This window comes from Diadema antillarum, unplaced genomic scaffold, assembly GCF_040938485.1.
Source record: "Diadema antillarum isolate AM-2024a unplaced genomic scaffold, OU_Dant_1.0 seq00001779_RagTag, whole genome shotgun sequence".
In the NCBI taxonomy this organism is placed as follows: Eukaryota; Metazoa; Echinodermata; class Echinoidea; order Diadematoida; family Diadematidae; genus Diadema; species Diadema antillarum.
The window spans coordinates 394,184-414,188 of NW_027272458.1; the positions used below are offsets into that span (position 1 = coordinate 394,184).

Genomic DNA, 20,005 nt, shown 5'->3' on the forward strand with positions numbered 1-20,005 from the left:
TAACATCTTTTGCAGTCAATTTAGCACGCATGTTTATGCTTTGGTTCTTTCTTAATTCTTTTCTTCAACATAGTTATTGTTTTGCAAGCGTCATTACATTTCATATTTTCGTGCTCATTTTAGAGATTTTGGCAACAGTTTTTTTTTCTTCAATGTGCTTAGTGAGTCTTCCAATCCGAAGATAGTGCGTCATGTGGCCACAACTTATCTGGCCGTTGAGTGCTTTATTCCGAGTGTGTCGGCCACTTCTAGGAAGTCAAGGTTATGATCATCAAATGTTCCTATAACCCTTTTTCTGTCTTCTTGAGAAATACGTCTGTATCTAACTTGTGCTGTCATGACTGTAAAGAAGATGAAGTTAATCTGTAGTATTGGTACATGTAGGCCTAAAATGACATGTGTGAAAGAAAAGAAGCGTTACAGAACAACAAACTCGAGTTATATATTGTCAAAAATATGATACTTTTGCTGCTTAACAGTGCAAACATGCGTGGATGAAACAAAAAGTCGCATGGAAATATACGTTTAAATGTTATCACATTTTCAAAAAAAGAAATAACATGACGTTAATTTGAATGAACATTTATTGTTTGGAATTTGACTGCCCATACGCGAAATTGAATGACTGAAATACCCCTTTCGGCCAGTGCTGGCGAATGACTGAAGAGCACGTGCCAATTTAAATGCCCGTTTTACGAATTCGAAAGGCACAAGTGCAAAGATCATAGATGGAAATGCTGAATTGAACGACCAACTTGCAATTTTGAATAACAGAATGTGCAGTGACGAGGATTTTTGCTAAATTGAATGACCCTTTTATCAAAATGGACTGGCACAAATGCGAAATTGGCCGGGAAAACCCATACTCATCTATTTTAACACGAACATGATCAATCGTATCTTCAAGGACTCTCCCATTATCATTATCATTATCATGAAATGCAATCCTATATTTAGACTCAAACATTATTCCCAGCCACATTAAATATACTTTTAAGCCTCATCACAGCGTGAAAAAGCCCCCTCATCAACATAATGTCTATTATTCATACCTTTAAAATGACAAGATATTCCCAACTATAAATCAAATTGGATGACTTTATTTTCTATTCAACACTAAATGGTGATGGAAGTGCTTAATAGCTCAAAAGCTATATATCAGAAGAAAAAAAAAACTCTCATTGATATGAGTAATAGCGGAATAGTGTACAATTTAGTAGGAGGTGATTTTGTGAATATGAAAACCTAGATCAGTTTCATGATATCCATGATTTCAAAGATAGGTTCCAGATTTTGGTCAAATTTTAACCCTCTGTACAAAACCTGTTGAACTTTACACAGGAATTAACGATGTGTATGTGAGTGTGTACTTACAATGACCCCGAACAATGGACCTGGATGCCATCTGATCAGTGCCCTGCTCCGATCGAGGCACATGAATGCTTTACTGTTTGTTCATGATGGGTTGCCTTTGCGGTGCTAGTCTGAATTCCTAGCAAAGGGTGAAATGCATACACATGAGAAAAAGTAAGCACATGTTTCCACGTGCTTACATACACCACATTTCAGAGTGAATGAAGACTAGCTGTGATGGTGCAATCTCTCATGAATAAACAATGGAGCATTCAAATCTTGGTCATTGTTCAGGACGATTGTTTGGGTGTCAACTACACACTTCCATACACACCAATTGACTTCTGTGCAAAGTTAAAGTTTTGTACAGAGGGTTGAAAATAGAGCAAAATCTGAAACCTAACTGACAAAATAATGTTCAACTTTAATGAAACTGAATTATGCTGTCATTTTGAAATTGCCTCCAACAAAATTGTACACTATTCAGCTATTGCTCTTGTCAATGTCAGTGTTATCTGATATACAGTTTTTGAAATGTTAAGGATCAAAAGTCGGAAATTATTTTTGTCACACCTAGTATCTGCAGTGCATTTTAGGTATCTTTGTATTCCATGAACAGGAATTAAGGAACATGGATTATAGTGGGGTTTTTCCGCCGTTGCCACAATTGTAAATGAATAGAAAAGATGTATAATTCAACAGCAATTCACTCTAGTAGATGGAGGTAAAACGTATAATAGCTTTTGCAGTCAACAAAAAATCAATCTCCTACTTTCGTGTTTCTCGTGAGCACATTAATGCTTCCATCCTTTGCGTTCCCAGCTACATTTTGACGTTTTCTGAACGTTCAGGAAACGTTCCAAGTTCGTTATTTGGATATTTTGTCAAAATATTTTCAGAACGTCTTTTGTGGAAGGTTTCCGACGTATTGAAAACGTTTCAAATGGATTTTATGATTTTTTTAAACGTTAAAAAATAAAAAACCTTTCAGAATATTTGAGGACCTGCAGAAAACCTTTTCGACGTTATACACGTCAGTGAAACCTTTTAAGAATATTCAAAACGTCCTCTGGACGTTCTCTGGACGTCCAGAAAACCTTTAAGAACCATGTAGACCGTTCAAAAACGTTTTAAGATCGTCTAAAAAGTCCTATGACCCGTTCCAGAACGTTTAGAGAACCTTTCATATCCGTCTAGAATGTCCAGACAACCTTTTAAGAACGTATAATGTTTTTTTTTTATTGGGCCTTTGAAAAATTATAGTTATGAGATTATACAAACACAATCTTGGATTGATGTACCTTATAAACCTAATCCTATTCTAATCTTTTCCTAATGTCCTACCGCTTATACTACATCCTATTCCCTATTGATGAATCTGAATCACATTCTATCATACCAGCAAAATGTTGTAATGCATGAAGACATGGTTACTAAAATTAGATTACATACACACACCTAATTTAGGCCTATTAACATATGAAAAAACCTCTTCTTAGTAGAATTTTAAATTGTGAATAACTGAACAATAACGTATAGGTACTAAATCCATCAATAGTCAGTCAAAAGAGAAACAAACCTAGTAAATTTACAACGACACCATGATCCATTGAACAGATAATGAAAGTTACATAATAAACTAATAACACACAGATAATACAGTACTCTACGCTTAATCGCGTACCGCTTAAACGGGTACTCCGCTGAATCGACTTAAAACACTTGCCGATGCGGGTTATATTTATAGAAATAATTAAAGGACACAGGGAACACCTTATGACGGATAAGGTGACTATGCAACATTGTTGAGTTGATTTGAGTTGATTTGATTTATGGTTCCTGCATTATCGTTGTACATGCATGTAGGGTCATGTACACTGTGTGCACACATCGTCGGTACCATTGTACATACTATGTTGATTACAAAATACTTGTGTCTCCATTGGTTTTACAATAATATGCAACAAAACGTTCCATCGATTTACAATGAATGGTAAAGAAGTATGCATCTGCTTAATTAATCTCCTTGATTTGATTGCAGCCCTTCATAGAAAATTTGAGGGAGGGATGGCTTGCGTAGAGATAGCAAAGAAGAATAGAGAAAGGAAAGGGGAGGTCTGTCTGCTTTGATCAGGGTTTTCACAAAGAACCATCGTAATTCATTTCTTTCTTAAACAGGGTTTGATTTTGTTTTCATAAACAAAGTGTCTTATTAATGTTCTAAGCAAAGAACACATGGGGTGTATAACCAGCAATTATCACGCATACTTATACTGCATCCTTTGAATCTTTTACACGTTGGGCAATATGAGAGCAAAATTCAAATTGACCAACTCTCTTTTTGGTAGTGATCTGTTATATGGCGAACACGTTCGATTACTCGAGATAACTTATACCACGTGTATATGATTGGTCGAAGGTGACTGTGAATCTGATATTCCCGCCGGGTATTTAACACTATCAGTACTTTCTAATATATCGTTTTACATTATTATTGATACTTTGTTTTTCAATTTTCGTTTTAGACCAAAGCATTACGCTAGTTTGGTCAGAATACAAAAACAAACTATTACTTTCTAACCTGCATCTTTCAATGATATCAAAATAACTGACAATTTTATTGGATTTTTTTTTTGTACGAGTCCATTTGTAAGCAATACTGTATTATCCGCATATAATGACAATTCCGTAAAAAAATTATATTCCACAATTGAAAATTTTCAATTTCAAAATATACAATCAAGAAATCAGAGGGTCCAGAATGGACCTTTAAAGACCCCTGATTTCATAACAACATGTGAATCGTACTTTTGATTGAAAGATGTACACTGTATTCCTTCATGAAAATAACATATAAATCAATCATACTCACAACTTGAAATTCCTAAACATTCTACTTTTCTAGGTATCTAATATTGTGAGGAATAACATCGAACGCCTTTTTCCAACAAATAATCTAGTATATCTGTTTCACATCACACTGTAGAATGTGATGCAATAGTGCCAAACTGTGTTGAAATAAGAAAAATAATACAAACAAAATGTTTACACCTACTTGTACTTTCTCTTGACCTCTGTCCGTAGCAAGACATCTTAGGTCATTGTAAATGCATAATTATCATGTCAGTCTCAACACTGCAACTTATCTGATTCCAGGTATGCGTGATTTGATTGATTTGATTGATTTGATTGATTTGGTATTTGATTGGCACGTGCTCGCTGCCACTCTACGTTAAACTTTGCAAGCCTTGTTGTTGGTCTGTATAGCTTCTCAATAATTCTGAATCTAAGCCTGATTGTTTAATAAGAGGATCAACTTGTGCAAGTTTGAATAGATCCTTATCTCAACAGGGTTTCAACAGAGAAGAGGATTAAATAATGCGTGTGAACACTTGCAGGAGTTTATGCCCAGAAGTCGTTCTTACCGAGGGGTCAAAGTTCAAAATTCGTTACCAATTAACTTGAAAGTAATGTGTAACCTTAATCTTATAGGTAATACTTTCGAAATATTAATCTTAGATCTATGTGTTTTAGTTATGTATATGTGATTCTGTATGTATACGAATATTGTGCATATGCATGTGAGCGTGGATGAAATCAATTATCACATGTTTACATGAAATATAAAATGACAAAACGAAAATTTATTTGTGCTTGTACTTGCTAAATAATCTTGATCGTTTCTTGTTTTGTATTAATTATGATGTTCCGTTATAACATTATTCTTCGTTGTTTTCCTTTTTGACATTCATTTTCAACCCAATCATTGTTATCATTATTTTGTGTTTATGATTGGATTGTTGTGCTGTATATAGTTATTATTTTCTACTGTTTGTGTTGATTCGTTTGTACTTTTGAATCTTTAATTGTTATGACTTCTATGCACGGAACCGTGGGAAACAGCTTATGCAGAGTGACACTTCCCGTGTTGAAATGAAGAAATGAATCATGAATGAATGTCGGTAAATGTATTGCACATTCGGATTCACGGTATTCTATTAACAGGAGGCCAGGAAACGAGGAGTGTTTTTGCTTTCCGCCATTGCCACAATCTAAATTATAGATTTATAATTCAGCAGCAATTCACTCCAGCAATATAAGGCAGAGCGTGTAGCTGTTGCTGTTAGCATATTAACAGCCTGTATTATGATTTCGTTCTTCTCCTGCTCATGCCTGTGTTAATTCTACATGTCATAGATTTCATGAAATGTTTACATCACGGAGCACGCATGAAGAGAGACAAAATCTAAGTGTTAACTCGTCGAGGCATTAGAATCCGATTTATTGCTTCTAGCTCCCACGTATGTCATATCATTTACTTCACTTTTATGGGAACTTATCAACAATTTCCCCTACAATTTCTGACTTCATTTTGTTTCTTCTTTTTAATATTTTAATCCAGGTGTTATGCTCCAAGGGATAGAAGTTGTAGTAGTAATATTAATAATGATAACAATAACAGCATTAATATGAATGGTAATATTGATATCAACGTTAACAATAATATTAATGCTGTTGGAACAACAATAATGATAATGATAACGATAATAATCATCATCATGAAAACGATAGCGGATATAATAGTAATTATGGTCTTCTTTATTCAGGGTAGGTTTTTCAGTGTTGACACTGTACTGCCAGAAGGCTCTACCAATATTATTACCCTGGATAGCGTTAACAGGTACTGATATTGAATTGAATTGAATTTATTTGATCGGCACAAAAAAAAAAAACATCAAAGAATGACAATGATAAGCAATTATGACAATGATAACCAATAATGACAAAACACCGAGTAAAGGAATATAAGGAATACATAATATCTACATAATATCTGATAAGCTGAAGAGAAGCAGCCAACGAAGTTTCCTTAAAATCTGGCCGACACACGTAAACATTGGAAAAATGCCTTTATGGTAATCATTTTCATACTTATCTTCTTTTTTTTTTAAACAAAGACATGAACAAATAACAGATGTAAGAACAGAGCAAAAAAAGATAATCTACAGCAATGATACACGAACACTACATTTACATCACAGAGGCAGTTCAAAAACACAGTGAATTATAATCATTAGATGAGATAATGCCAGCCAAGTATGTTGAGAAGTTATGAATGATAATTCTGTATGAATTCTCCTTCAGTTTATGTTTGAATACATGAATAAAAGAGGTAGCTTTACAAACATCGTCTGGTCTTAAATTCCATAGGCGGACCTTCATAAAACACAGATTTCTGAAATAATGATGTTCTTCCTTTGGGCATTTGAAGATTCTCAGCGTTTCTGGTTGGGTAGGAATAAATGAAGAGTTTGTTCGCAAAAACCGATAAGTCCATTTTTGAAGATTTTGAAGTACGGTCTCTGTCATAAAGTACAAAATAATACCTTTTAAATGATATATTGGTCACTACATATAAAGGTACATTTTTGAAGTTATGGTCAAAAGAAGCAAAAATTTTCTTATTATTCTCTTTATTTTTCTTGACCTTTAATCGCAAATATCTCCATTTGGCAAATATGGACTTATCGGTTTTTGCGAACAAACTCTTCAAATATTGATATTGCAATCTAAAGTGAAATAATACAGCAGAGCCTGGGTACAAGCTTTCTGTGCCATAAAAACATGAGGCGAGAGGGCCACTCTCTAAAAAAAAATTGAGTGAAAATATTCACTCTTAAAGGAAAAAAAAAAGTGTATTTAGAGTGGAATTGGAGTGAATTTTGAGTGAAAATGTTCATTTTCACTCGTTTATCAAGCAAAGTCTTATACATGTTTTTTTTTTCGTCTCGATGTACACACACATTATTGTTTTAATATCGACTTAGTTGTTCAATCAGACATACCTTTAAACAATATGTATTTAGTAGGCCCTATATTAGTATAGGTAAAGTTTGTTCTTATACCTATATTCCAGTATTCATTTAATAATGTTTTTACCGAGCATATAAGATATCATGATTATAAACGAACAAGTTTATACAACATGCTTACGAGATGACACAAACGCAAATGTTATGCGTTGACATTCCTCTTCGTCATGCATTGTGATTGCTGTACCGTTCAGTTACACATCTGAGTTGTTCGGTCACACATGCGTTTTAAACAATACATGTGTAATCATGATATTGACGCTATAATTTATAAAGTTTAGTCGTATACCTTTTTTTCCCCAGTATGTATTCATTTAATTGATCTGACCGATCATATAAGATGCATACAAATACGACCTATACATGGTATACCGTTGATGTACGTTTATGAAATGATACAAACAAAAAAACCTGTATAGAAGTACGATATAATGTATATGGTTATCCATCTTTATCATATACCATCGTGATTGCATTATGATTGCATTAGTTGCAATGATCTTTTTAGCCATGGAATGTCTGTGACTTTATCATAACACGCGTTCAGTTTGTATATTAATGAACAAAATGGTTTTTACACAACTGTAATATACGGACAATTTTAATTACCGTCGATTGTTCTTGGACAGTTATGTTAATTCATAAGTAAAGTGACGAAGGGTGACTATAGTCCTTTAATTATATATAAATAATTTGTGTATCAAATAGAAAGCAAATTAGAGAAAGGACATTTTGAGTAAAAGTGACAGAAAGGTGTGATAATGTGAGTAAAGCTATCACCTGATCACTGTCTTTCTCATGATTGTTATCATTATCGGTAATAGGCTTTACCAGTGGCGGATCCAGAGGGGGGCGCAACAGGCGCACGCCCCCCCCCCCCCTTTATTTTTCATAAAAAGCAAAAGAAATAAAAAGAAAAACAATGAAATGAAACCCGGAAGTGGCACCAGAAATATTAGTCACGCCCCCCCCCCCTTTACAGAATTCCTGGATCCGCCCCTGTTCACTGTAAGGTTATTACCCAGTAGTGAGCTGGGATTTTAGGTCCAGTGATTTAATGTGTTTGTGTGTATTTGGAAGTACGCCAGAATACACTGAGCAGATTAACCTTGATATTGCTTGACATCTGTGTATGAAATCAAATCATGTAAACGAGAAAAATTCTCTCCGCTAGATCTAGCTGATGAAAGCTCTTTCTGATTTTTGCTTATCAGTCGAGAATAAAAATATCCATGGTTGACCTAAAAGCAAATCAAGCAATCAATCTATCAATCAATAAGAAAATGTGGAACATCTTGAATATAAAAATTATGACAGCTTTAAAAGAATTCCTTGTTATGCAAGAAGTAAGGTATCGCTTAAAAGGCATTATTTTGCTCTATCGGATGATGGACTACCTTTCTAGCTAGCGATCAAAATCTTCAAATACTACAATTATAAAAGTGCATTCAACATCCTGATTGAGTTTAAATAAAAAATAGTAGAGTAACATCAGACAAAGACTAAATTTAAAGTATCAGTAAAGTTGATCGACAACAAAGAAAGTTGTATGAATTTAAATTTGAAAAACATATTTTCATTCTAAAGTTGATATTGAGCGAACGCACATCATCAACGCAAACTTGAACTGAGCTGAACTGTATGCTCGCATGAGGTGTGTGTATGGTATCTATGATCGCAAACTTGATACTCTTCGAACGAGGATTGCGACAACCTGATTTGAACAATCCTTGTGTTTACGCATACACCGCATACGCATACAATAGTGCATTATGATGGGAGAAAATATTTACAAAATAATACCTCGTATATTGACCGCAATGATAAAGATTCCCCCCCCCCTCTCTCTCTCTCTCTCTCTCTCTCTTTCTCGTCTTTCAACGGAAATACTATTCTAATAAAAATATAATGCCGCATAGACTTAACTTTGTCGAGCAAACTGTGTTTGTTTTTTTCATCTCAATGTGGGCTAGCGTGGATGTTGTTCTTACATCAACTAAGTTGATCGATCAGACATGCGTTTTGAACAATTTAAGTGTATTTAGAATAAGGACACTTGTTAAAGTATTTTTTTCTAATACAGTGATCCCGTTATAAAGAACATGTACTGTAGTATAAACATCTCGTTACCATGCGGTAAAAATTAAGGTCTCAAAACAATATCATCTATGAATGTCTTAATGTTCGGCTTTCGTAAAATTTCGATATTACGAAAGAAAACTAGCGGACCTGAGAACTTCGTTACGAGATTTCCCTGTAAATTAACCATTATTTCTTTTGTTATGACACAGAATAAAAAAAAATCATATAAAAAAAGAACAATTTAACATGCTTGATATACCGTTCACTTGTTTACGAGATGATACAAACACAAACGTGTATATACAAGTAGGATATACAATGTATATGACTAGAGGCCTATCTGTCTCTGTGTATGTCATGCATTGTGGTTACCAAAAGTGCTGTAATCTATAACCGTGGAAGGCCCATGACTTCATACTTTAAAAGCGCATTCATAATAATTCTCCTGAAAAAAAAAAATGAAGTGTGTCAAAAAAAACCGCTCTTAATACAAGGAAGGTTTTTAGTTATTTATTTTGTTAATGTAGGGAAGATTACTATCATAGGCCTATTGACGTTTGAATCATTGTGTAGGTGACAGTAAAGTGATACCAAAATATAGTCCCTGATAAGAAAAGATTATCACTGCTTTTATCACGATTATTTAATGGGTCTGCTGTAACTTCGTTATTCTCTAACAAGGCACTTTCAGTCCATGTTTGTGTAATGTCTTTGTTTGTATTTGAATGTACCTTTTATGTGTATTTTGTTATACGGTAATATCCAATGTACCATTGTGTATGATAAAGTAAAATAATCAACTAATCAATCAATCAATCAATCAATCAATTAATCAATCAATTAATTAATCAATCAATCAATCAATCAATTATTTATCAATTAATCACTCAATCATTAGTCAATCAAAAGAGAAACAAACCAATCAAATTTACAGTAACACGTAATACCCTGACACAGTGAGCAGATCAATATCAATCAATCAATCGATCAATCAATCAATCAATCAATTCATTAAATATTCAATGACAACAGAAACTAACCAAGCAAATTTACAGCAACACCATGATCCACTGAACGGATAATCAAAATGAGTGAATATACATGAACTCGCGAGGATATACCCGTTGGAAAAGTGTAAAGAAAGTATACCGTGTTGCAGTGTTCAGTATGGCGAGCTATCGAGACCGTCAACTTGCGAGAAATCGCGTGATTTCAGTGTATGAGTAAAGGCCTGTTACATCTTTCCGGGTAAGCTACACGGGCTTGTTGCGAGTAGGGATTTTCCAGCACGCAGGAAAATTTTCTGCAGGCATACAAGGATGTTGGCGAGTTCCATACTGGTAAATACTGCTAGACGCATGCTATATACCTGCTACTTGCGTGTATTCCGTGTGACCTGCGTGAGAGCGTTGAAACCAATCCATTTTCAGGTACGAGTGACATACGTGTACCTGCGTTACAGCTGCCAAGTACCTGCGTGGGAGTTGCCTGCGAGGTGATGCCGTTAAGGGCCTCTTACTGATGTTCTGCGTGCTCCTCTGCGGGCCAGCCTCCGCGACTCTACCGGAACGAGTTTTGAGCATGCTCAAGGCATTGTCACACCGTGTCTGGGGAAGCCTTGCGGGTTGACTCGCGGGGATTTTTTTTTTTTTTTTTTTGCTACCCAGATCTCCCAGCAGTTGGTCCGCACCTGGCAGTACCTTGCGAGTATCTCGCCCGTATAGTTGCCCGGAGGTGCGCACGCAAGTCCGATTTACCCCAGCCAAGTTTTGAGCATAACCACAACTTTTTTTTTTCCGGGATTGCCCGCAGAGGTCCACGCAGAACGCCAGTAGGATTCCCTTAGCGGCAGCACCTCGCAGGTAAATCCCACGCATTCGCATTCCTTCAGACTGCCGGGATTCCTTCACCGAGTTGTCACCCCTCACTCGCAACCGATGCGCCTGACACGCAGGTCACACAGAAGTAGAACGTAAATAGCACGGGTCCAGCAGGTAAGACGCATGCGAAACCTGCCCAAATCCTTGTCCGCCTGCAAAAAATTGTCCTGGGTGCTGGAAAATCCCCACATGCAACAAGCGACAGGGCCTAAACTTGGCTGGGGTTAAATAGGATTTGGGTGAAGAACTCCAGGTAATTACGGATGAGGTACGTGCTAGGTACTGCCATGTGCGGGTCATGTGCGGGGACCTCCGGGAAGTAAAAATTGTTCTTCGCAAGTCGCACGCAAGGTTTGCCCAGAAAGGTGTGACACGGCCTTAATGCGACTGTATTGCGAGTTCAACACGGGTTGTGGCGAGCTGCAAAGAGTAACCAAACTTTTTTTTTTTTTTGTAGCCTACATGTTCAAACATTAAGGACATGCATGAGACTTCAAACAGATTTATAACTATACGCGCCGATCCACGTTGAGTTATCGCGAGTTTTCCCGAGTTACATAAAGAGGGTTACACGAGTTATCGCCTGTGCCTTTTTCAGGAAACTCACTTTAATTCGCATTTATGACTCGCCGCTACAAATTGGCTAAGTTATCTCTGCTTAGCTTGAATCAGTTGTTTACGTGAGGTCTCCCTCCCTCAACAACCCCCCCCCCCAAGCGCTGTTACACATTTTTTTTTCAAGCTGAATTAATGGAGATTATGATTATTCTGCTCCAGATCGACTTTTATTTTGTTTCCATCGAGCTACTTGAAAAAGACTGGGAACATCTTCCTAAACGCCTTCCGAAAGAACGGATCTTTAGTGCTGTAGATGAAGGGGTTCGCTGCCGAGCTGATGTTTAGGAAGAAAAAGCTGATGTCGCTTCCGAGTAAGAAAGCAAGATGACTCACGTCAAAGAAATATTGGACTGCGCACCAAATCCATGATGAAAATAAGCTGACGCAGAAGATGACTACGAGAAATAGAATAGCGCGTATTGCTTTCACCTCTTGCTTGAACTTTGGTCCCGGAGGAGGGATGCCTATGGGGTGGTCATGAGCCGCCCTCTGGATTCGCCGCGCCTGGGATTTGGCGATTATGAGGATGCGGAGGTTGCAACTGCAGATGACGACGAGGCATATCATGGCAATGACAGCGCTGATGATGTTGAGGACGTCGACAAATATGCGGAGTGACTTACTGATCTCTCTGCTCTCTCCTCCTGTTGGCTCTTGCATGCCTAAAGTGCAATACGTAATTACGAATTGGACCCCGCTGAACGAAAGGGTAAGCATGAAACCGCGCATCAAATTAACCACCCACACAGCAACAATCACCATGACCACTCGTCTGGATGTAACCATGGAGACGTATCGCAGGGGTCGAGTTATGGCGACATATCTGTCTACATTCACCAGTACGATGACCACAAATGATACCCCAGTGAAGATTGAGGAGCACATTGTGAAATACACTGCATTTTCCAAAATGCACGTAGCTTGACTACGAACTATTCTGCTGAAGACTTCTACAGGTATGGCAACCAGACCCGCCAAGAGATCCGCTATGGCCAGACAAGCCAAGAGAAGGTAGCGTGGTTCCCTCAGCGTCGGTTCCCTTCGTATGGCGAGCATGACTAGAGCGTTGCCGATTACGATGACGATGACGAGAGGTGTGAAAGCGACAATCATCAGAGACCGATGGAGGGGCGTTTCCATCAGGGTGGAATATATGTGCTGTGGTGTAAAACTTGATGTGTTAGAAAATTCCATATTGTGTTCTCAGCAAACTCAAGGTCTCACCGTAACTCAGGATTTTTGTCTACAAGTTCATTTGAAGTATAATGGCATCGATAAAAATAACTGGGCTATTAGAGAAAAGAAAATGTTCCGCTTACAGATTTGTCGGTTTCTGTTCTTACCAAGCGGTTGCCTTCTACCAAACAAACCTGTTTGTCACAAGTAAGAGTCGTGATGTGACCTCCTATCCACATGATCCATGTAGCAGCCATATATCCATGAGTCCCTAGAGATTGTTTATACAGGCTCTTCCGATTACGAAAATCATTTGGAAAGCAACATTTTTTTTTGTCAGTCAAAGCACTTTCCGACTGGAGCAGAAACGAAATGAAGATGAAACCAAACCAAAATCTGTCACTGAGATCCAAAGACAGACATAATATCTTTTTATCAAAGAATCCCGCCTGCTTCTTGATTCTCGTCTAAAAGGGTATCAGTTTTGTTTTTTTCGCGTCATGTGAGCCAATTAATGTCAGAATAATACTGTATTCTGTCATTGCTTACCGTAATATAACTATAATCTCTAAAAGTTTGAAACCGGTTTGGAAGACCGGCTTTTCTCACGTACAAATTGTTTTTTATGGAATACTTCTGACCAAGTCTCTGCCGAAGCCAGTCGATAGTCCTGGTTATAGTTCGCAAGAAATTATCGTGCAGCGAATGAAGTGACCATCATTGAGCTTGACTGTGGAATATACAGATGAGCGGATTTATGGTCTCGGTATACCAGTGACTGAGGTATCGAAAAGAGGCTGAGTAGGTTGCTAGACTTTTGTGAACCAATCAGAACGCCTCTTGACAGAACACTAAATAATAAATGCATTAACAACGTTCCGCGTATGTCATGTACTACACCGCAGAGCCGGAGTGCAGGGTGTACTGTGTAGAGCTGTTCGGTTTGGGTGCAGTTTTTTTTTCTGTTTTTTCCAATGTCTATTCCAGACATAAGGGGGGTGTATGAGTCAGAGTCATGATGCAACAATGTTTTATACACTGCGGCGTTAAAATACACCTGATTCATTGCATATCCCATTGAAGCATCTGTTGTTTTTATTTTGGAAGTACCCCCTCCCCCTCCTCCCCCCCCCCCCCCAGCTATGGCCGACATAAGTAACGGTGTTTTAAATAGAACAAGTCTACCCATGGTTATGAGACGATATTATGTTTTGTGTGATCGTTTAAGTATGGTATAAGTACTATAGGTGAGCCAGGCCTTATACCTCCTTGATGTGATGTAGCAGACAGAGTGCGGTAATCAAACCATGTAAATTATACTACTGTATTATACAGTGAACTACGTATAGTCGAATTCGCGTGAGAGAAAACTTATACCGGTAAATTAAAGTCCAAACATGTTAGTCATTCGCCATACGGCCATGTACTGTCAACCAGTTTTGTCCGATGATGTCTCTAGCTATGTGTGTGACTTTTGTGCACATTTCGTCGTTGACACCACGAAGTGGCACTTTGGCGCGGGGTTCACGAATACCGCGTTTCGAGAAAAACGCAATTAAAGTTTTACAATTTTTGAAATCGTCAAATCGAGTGGATTTCTGTAACTAAACATGACAAATTGTACATGAACGGAAAGAGGAGAACTTCTTCTTTACAGTCACATACCAATTTTAAATAATGAAGGTGAAATATTGCGACGGCGAGGCAGGAAACAATTGTGCCGGTTCGTGGAATAAATCATACGCGTAAACCGCGGTCCGATTGTTTCCACGAAGTGGCACATTGGGCCGCGCCCCATTGTGTCCTGTGTATTATCGAGTACAATACGAGGTTTTCTGAGATGCGATCTTGAAATTGCTCTTACGATCGGTTTTAGGGGATATGTGTATGGTTTATTGACCAGAAAAGAAAGAAGGGTATTTTTCTCACCGGCTACTATGATTTTTTCAAATCGAGGAGAAAATATATTAGCACCATAAAGTTGCAAACATAATGTGCCGCTTCGTGAAGGAAATCACACGCCCAAATCGAGGTTTCATTAATTCCACGAAGTGGCACATTGCACGCGCGCACGACGTACCGTACGTGCGCCTTGTTCACAACAATGAGGTATTCGCGCGTGTTGCAATTTCCGAAATTACTTGCAATCATTTGTGCAGCCTTTACAGTAAAAATGTAGACAGTTTCGCCATTTCATTATAAACCCCAAATGTCTTCTTGGCTATATATCACAAGAACAATTGCATGTAATAAAAAACAAGTAGTGTTGCTGTTATGTTCAGGGCTTTCTGTTTTTATATAATGACAAGGGGTTGATTCCCAATCAGAATTATTCACTTCTGTACATTTACTCTAATGTATACTGATCTTTTTTCTTGCTTAATTCTATGTTTCACGATGCTCACAGTTATGATTAACGTCTCATAACTTCACATGCAGACTTTATTTTACAGTTAAGTCTACTTTCTCTCTCTCACATTTCTCTCTCTCTCTCTCTCTCTCTCTCCGGCTCTCTCTCTCCTGGAAACAATCTCATGCCCTCCTCATACCCCATCAACTGCCCGTATTCAGTCTCTTTTTATCATACTTATTATTCCAATAGAATACTCGCTACTTTCATTCGTCTATACAAGAAAAAAAAAACTAGCAAAACAAAACCAAATCCACATGATAAAGGTTGAATAAAGAATGTACGAAAGAAATGATAAAATCGATCCCCACAATTTTTTTGTTAAGTGCTGAAACACTTCATATTTTATTTCGTTCTTCACTGACAAAGAAAAATGGTCAGTTGATAAAGCAATGAAAACTATCTTTTATACCACTTCAGACTTGAATAAGCGCTTACATTTCAAACATGTAATCGAAATTTAGTATTACAAAATTGACAGTTCATTTGAAAACTACATTGTCCGCTTATTGTTATAACATAATCATATTCTGAAGGTATTTGACAGAATAGATAATTGTATTTCTATACACACGTTGCCGGAAAGGCTAGCTGCGGAACGGGTTAAAATAACAATACAGTGTAGTTTCTTTCTTTTTTTCTCTGCCAGATTAAGATTCAGATAAGCGGAAGAAAATTAATAATTCTGTGGAACATATACCTGCGTCCCCTTAATTAACACCAACGTCCATTACCCTGCATATCAGCACTTTAAAACGCACCAACGATCACTAATTCTACGTTTAATTAGATCACTGACTTTGAGCGGTATATAACGGCTCAGGAGGTGAAATAATTAAATGAATACACCATTTTTTTTGAATGTCAAATATAAACGACAACCTCAAAACCAGAACAATTCCAAGAAACTGACCATGCCCCTTATTACCTAGCAAATATTCTATTTTTTTCCCAGTAGGCCCTATATCAGTTGGATCCTCTTCGTGCACTTGGATATGTAATTATTCATTATGCCTGTTTCAGAATGTTTGTCAAAATATGAATCGATAAGCACTAAATCAATAAGAATGGTACGGAACGGTATATCGAATGGCATAAGTAAATTCGAACTTTACGAATTTTCATTTCTTTTTTTTTTAACAAATGAATTATTTTTCAATGTGGAAATAAAGGCAAAAAGAAATTATTCAAGGAATGATTTTTTAACTGACTGAAATACACAAGAGATAATATACAATGTATATCATATATAATAAATATTATGGATACTATCATTAAGCTAACTGATTGAAAATATGGAGTTAACAGTAAAGTGTTGCGCATTCTATATTACATTGTGACCCTGCATCACAAAACCGACAAAAAGTCGCCAGACATTGATTTTCAGTTGAGGGCAGATTCTTTTAGAGCAGACTCTGAGCTTTAAAATGATGTATAACTAAATTCAAATGGTCTCCCCTAACCTATCTAAATACTAGAAAGAAAGCACACACTCTGAAAAAGATTGAACTGAGAAAAGAGGCTTTGAAGAACAGGGTCTATTCAAGCAATTAATCTTTACCAAGTCGTGCTAGCTATGCAATGAAAGGGACAAACGCAGGATGTAAACCACCGGGACAACAATGAAGGAATTATCAGATTGAACTGAAATTGCGCATGTTCTATTAACACATTCTGCCCTCAATTAATGTCGATTTTCAAAGCAGTACAATTATCCTTTCAAAAGTTATTAAACTTGAAAGTGAATAGTGAGTAAAGGATTTCAGGAAATGAAAAGAGGACCTTAAGACATACCTGATCATTCTGTTACCCCCCCCCCAAAAAAAAAAATGGTTGTAGAAAAACTGCTGAAAACACACTCTCCCATTCATGTTATGATCCAAAACTGAAGAATAATGTACAAGGATTGCTCTTTCAGAAAATATGAAAAACTCAAGACTGACTAGGTTGACCCATTTTACTTTTTTTGAGTCCTCGCGTAAAATAAAGGGGTGCGACTTTTAGTTCGCTTTGTGATGCACGGTCACATTTACAGTGGTGAAACATAGTACCAAATTTTGTTTGATTCATAGTTCTTCGAATATTTTTAATAAAATAAGAAAACCACATTGCTCCAGGCATGTGCTTTTGTTTGCTAAACATGTCACTCATCATCAATCTTACGACCAGAGGATAACTAAAACCTAAAGACCATTTGAAATAATTACATGGACACATGAGTTTAAGTAAGGCCTGACATCACTGCCAAATATTGGTGGTAAAGATGTTAGGGAGGGGTGTTTATGCTTGAGAGTCTTGAGAAAAAAAAAAGAAAAACATTGCAACGATTGGCATGTATAATTTCTCCACTTGTTGCTGAAGTACACTTTTGTTACACAGTACTGGCGGTGAAACATTGTCCTCTGAATCCGAACTGCTTTCTGTAGAGGTGTGATTCTGGAGATGAAGTGCCCTGCACTGTTGGTATCTGGATTAATTAAATTGCAGAAACACAGACATGTAAATTATTACATGAATAATGTGACTTGGTGACCTTGGAAATCTTAACACATCCAGGGCCTTTTCTATCAAGAAAAAAAAAATAAACACAATTTCAAAATTACTCTGAATTGCTCTGTTACGTTTCAAATTGGTAAATGCATTGCCAGAATGGCACAATATGTATTCAACGATGAAGTAGCACAAGACTGTGAAGATGTTTCCCTGAAAACCTGAATGCATAATTCTCTGAACGCTAGGAATCCATTTTTTTCCGGGAAACAGCCCTATGATTTTTTTTTTTGCTTCATTTTAAATGGGTGTCTAGAGTTTTCTTTCATCGTGCTTTAGGGTCTATCTACATCTTGATACTAGGTCAAATGAGGGTGTAGGCCTAGATAATCACATTATGTTTTGTTCCCTGGCATATTAGTTTCATGTCTATGTAAATTACAAGGTTGTGATCCGTTTCATGAAAGCCTATTAAGGAGAGACTTTTCGCTCATAAGACACATCTATGAGAGATTCAAATATGTAATGACTCCATAAAACGGACCCCTCTGAGCCCTTCTTAATAACAGCGTACAGCCCGTACAGGTATTAATACTTCATCTCGGCCTACAAACTAGACGTTTCTACAGGCACGAACATCATACACATTTACTTCTACGCAACTGACAAGCAAATAAAAAGGGGAAAGTCTAAATGGACAGACGTTTGTCCAGGGGGAAAAAAATGGTAATGCTGGCAAGCGTGAATTTGATACATGTAGACCTATATGTTTTCTGGGGGGGGGGGGGGGTGTTGATAACTCATAGCATACAGGGATCACAGTACGTGGGCCCAGGTTAACTTGAAAGTTGCGTTGTACAGTAGGAACATCAGACACTTGTCTTGAACGTCTCTAATCTTACGTTTCTGATAGCGTTGCAATGTCAAGTCAAATATTTCAAGTATGACAAAATAAACACCATTATCATAGATGACTAAAATCTACCCAGAGTTCTTACCTTCTTATGACATGGTACTTGGTATTTCATTGGATATTGACGTATTATTATCGTAGCTTGGCTGGAAGTGGTCCGCGTACGATGCGCGTAGCACGTCTTAACACAGGGCGTCTATGTAATGTGCCGCTTCGTGAACTAACCAACACACAGAGCAATTAATTCCACGAAGCGGCACATTCGATAGTGCCACCTTTGTGAAATTACTGATCTGCGTTTTTGTGCCTTGTGCCACTTGTAGAAATACCAGTTTTTGCATAAATAAGCATAATTCTGACCTGAGATTCTGTGAAATGATAGAGAATAACTAATACATAACAAAAATGAAGAAAACAGAAAATTGATTTTCTACGCGATTTTGGCCAAAGTGCCACTTCGTGGTGTCAACGACGATTTGACTCATTGACACGGAAACTATCGGGTAAAAACGGTTGTGCCGATTGTCCAATTTGATGATTATCATGAATTTCGCTTGAATTCAACGCGTGAGTTGCAGTACATAAATTATTGTTGTTTTCTTAACCAGTCATACGTGGCAGAAACCACTTCTTTTTCTCTTTTTTTTTTGGTGGTGGTGGTGGTTTTGTGCTGAATTTTTAGATCAATATTACTGTTCATTGTTAGTGTTTCATTGATGCAGTAAGAAAGAGAGAGAGAGAGAGAGAAAGAAAGAATCTCATATAGATTCGGGCCCTCTGTTCTTCATTCTTATATTTTTTTCTAATCGATACACAAATGTGCATGTTTTCGTTTAATATGATTTTTTTATTTCCCGAACCATGTGCTTCTTTTGAAGGCCTATTTTACCAATCATATGCGAAATGGTTTGCTGCGGTTAAACACCATTGGTCGCTTCTTCCTACAATTTTCATTCGTGAAAACTAAGTGCGTCTTTCTGGTTGCAACGCAGCAAAAATCAGTAAATTCAAACTTTTTCAAAGTTTTTACCTATAGCACATAGGGGCCTATACATACTATGCAAACCATCCATTTATGAAATTGAAAATCATAGCATGATATAGGCCCTATCTGTCACTTTTGTATACTCTCATGATTTATTTTTTGTTTGACACAATGTCGTCATCTTTGTGAATGTCTTTTATGATAGACGAATAATCGAACTTCGAT

At 37.1% G+C, this 20,005-nt stretch overlaps 1 protein-coding gene across 1 annotated transcript; it reads right to left on the reverse strand.

Moving 5' to 3' along the window:
* Positions 1 to 1,444: 1,444 nt before the first annotated feature.
* On the reverse strand, positions 1,445 to 12,946 carry LOC139712258 (histamine H2 receptor-like). The gene is made up of 3 exons (XM_071624097.1): positions 12,236 to 12,946; positions 5,897 to 5,950; positions 1,445 to 1,492 (listed from the first exon to the last, which is right to left on the reverse strand). The coding sequence occupies exons 1-3, from the start codon at positions 12,944 to 12,946 to the stop codon at positions 1,445 to 1,447; spliced, it is 813 nt and encodes a 270-aa protein (XP_071480198.1).
* Between the last annotated feature and the right edge of the window lie 7,059 nt (positions 12,947 to 20,005).

Coding starts and splice junctions, on each gene's coding strand:
- LOC139712258 (XM_071624097.1), bottom strand. CDS start 12,946: ATGGAAACGCCCCTCCATCGGTCTCTGATGATTGTCGCTTTCACACCT. Junction 5,951..12,235: donor GACCAAAGTTCAAGCAAGAG/GTGAAAGCAATA, acceptor CCCTGAATAAAG/AAGACCATAATTACTATTAT. Junction 1,493..5,896: donor TCATGATGATGATTATTATC/GTTATCATTATC, acceptor ACCCTTTGCTAG/GAATTCAGACTAGCACCGCA.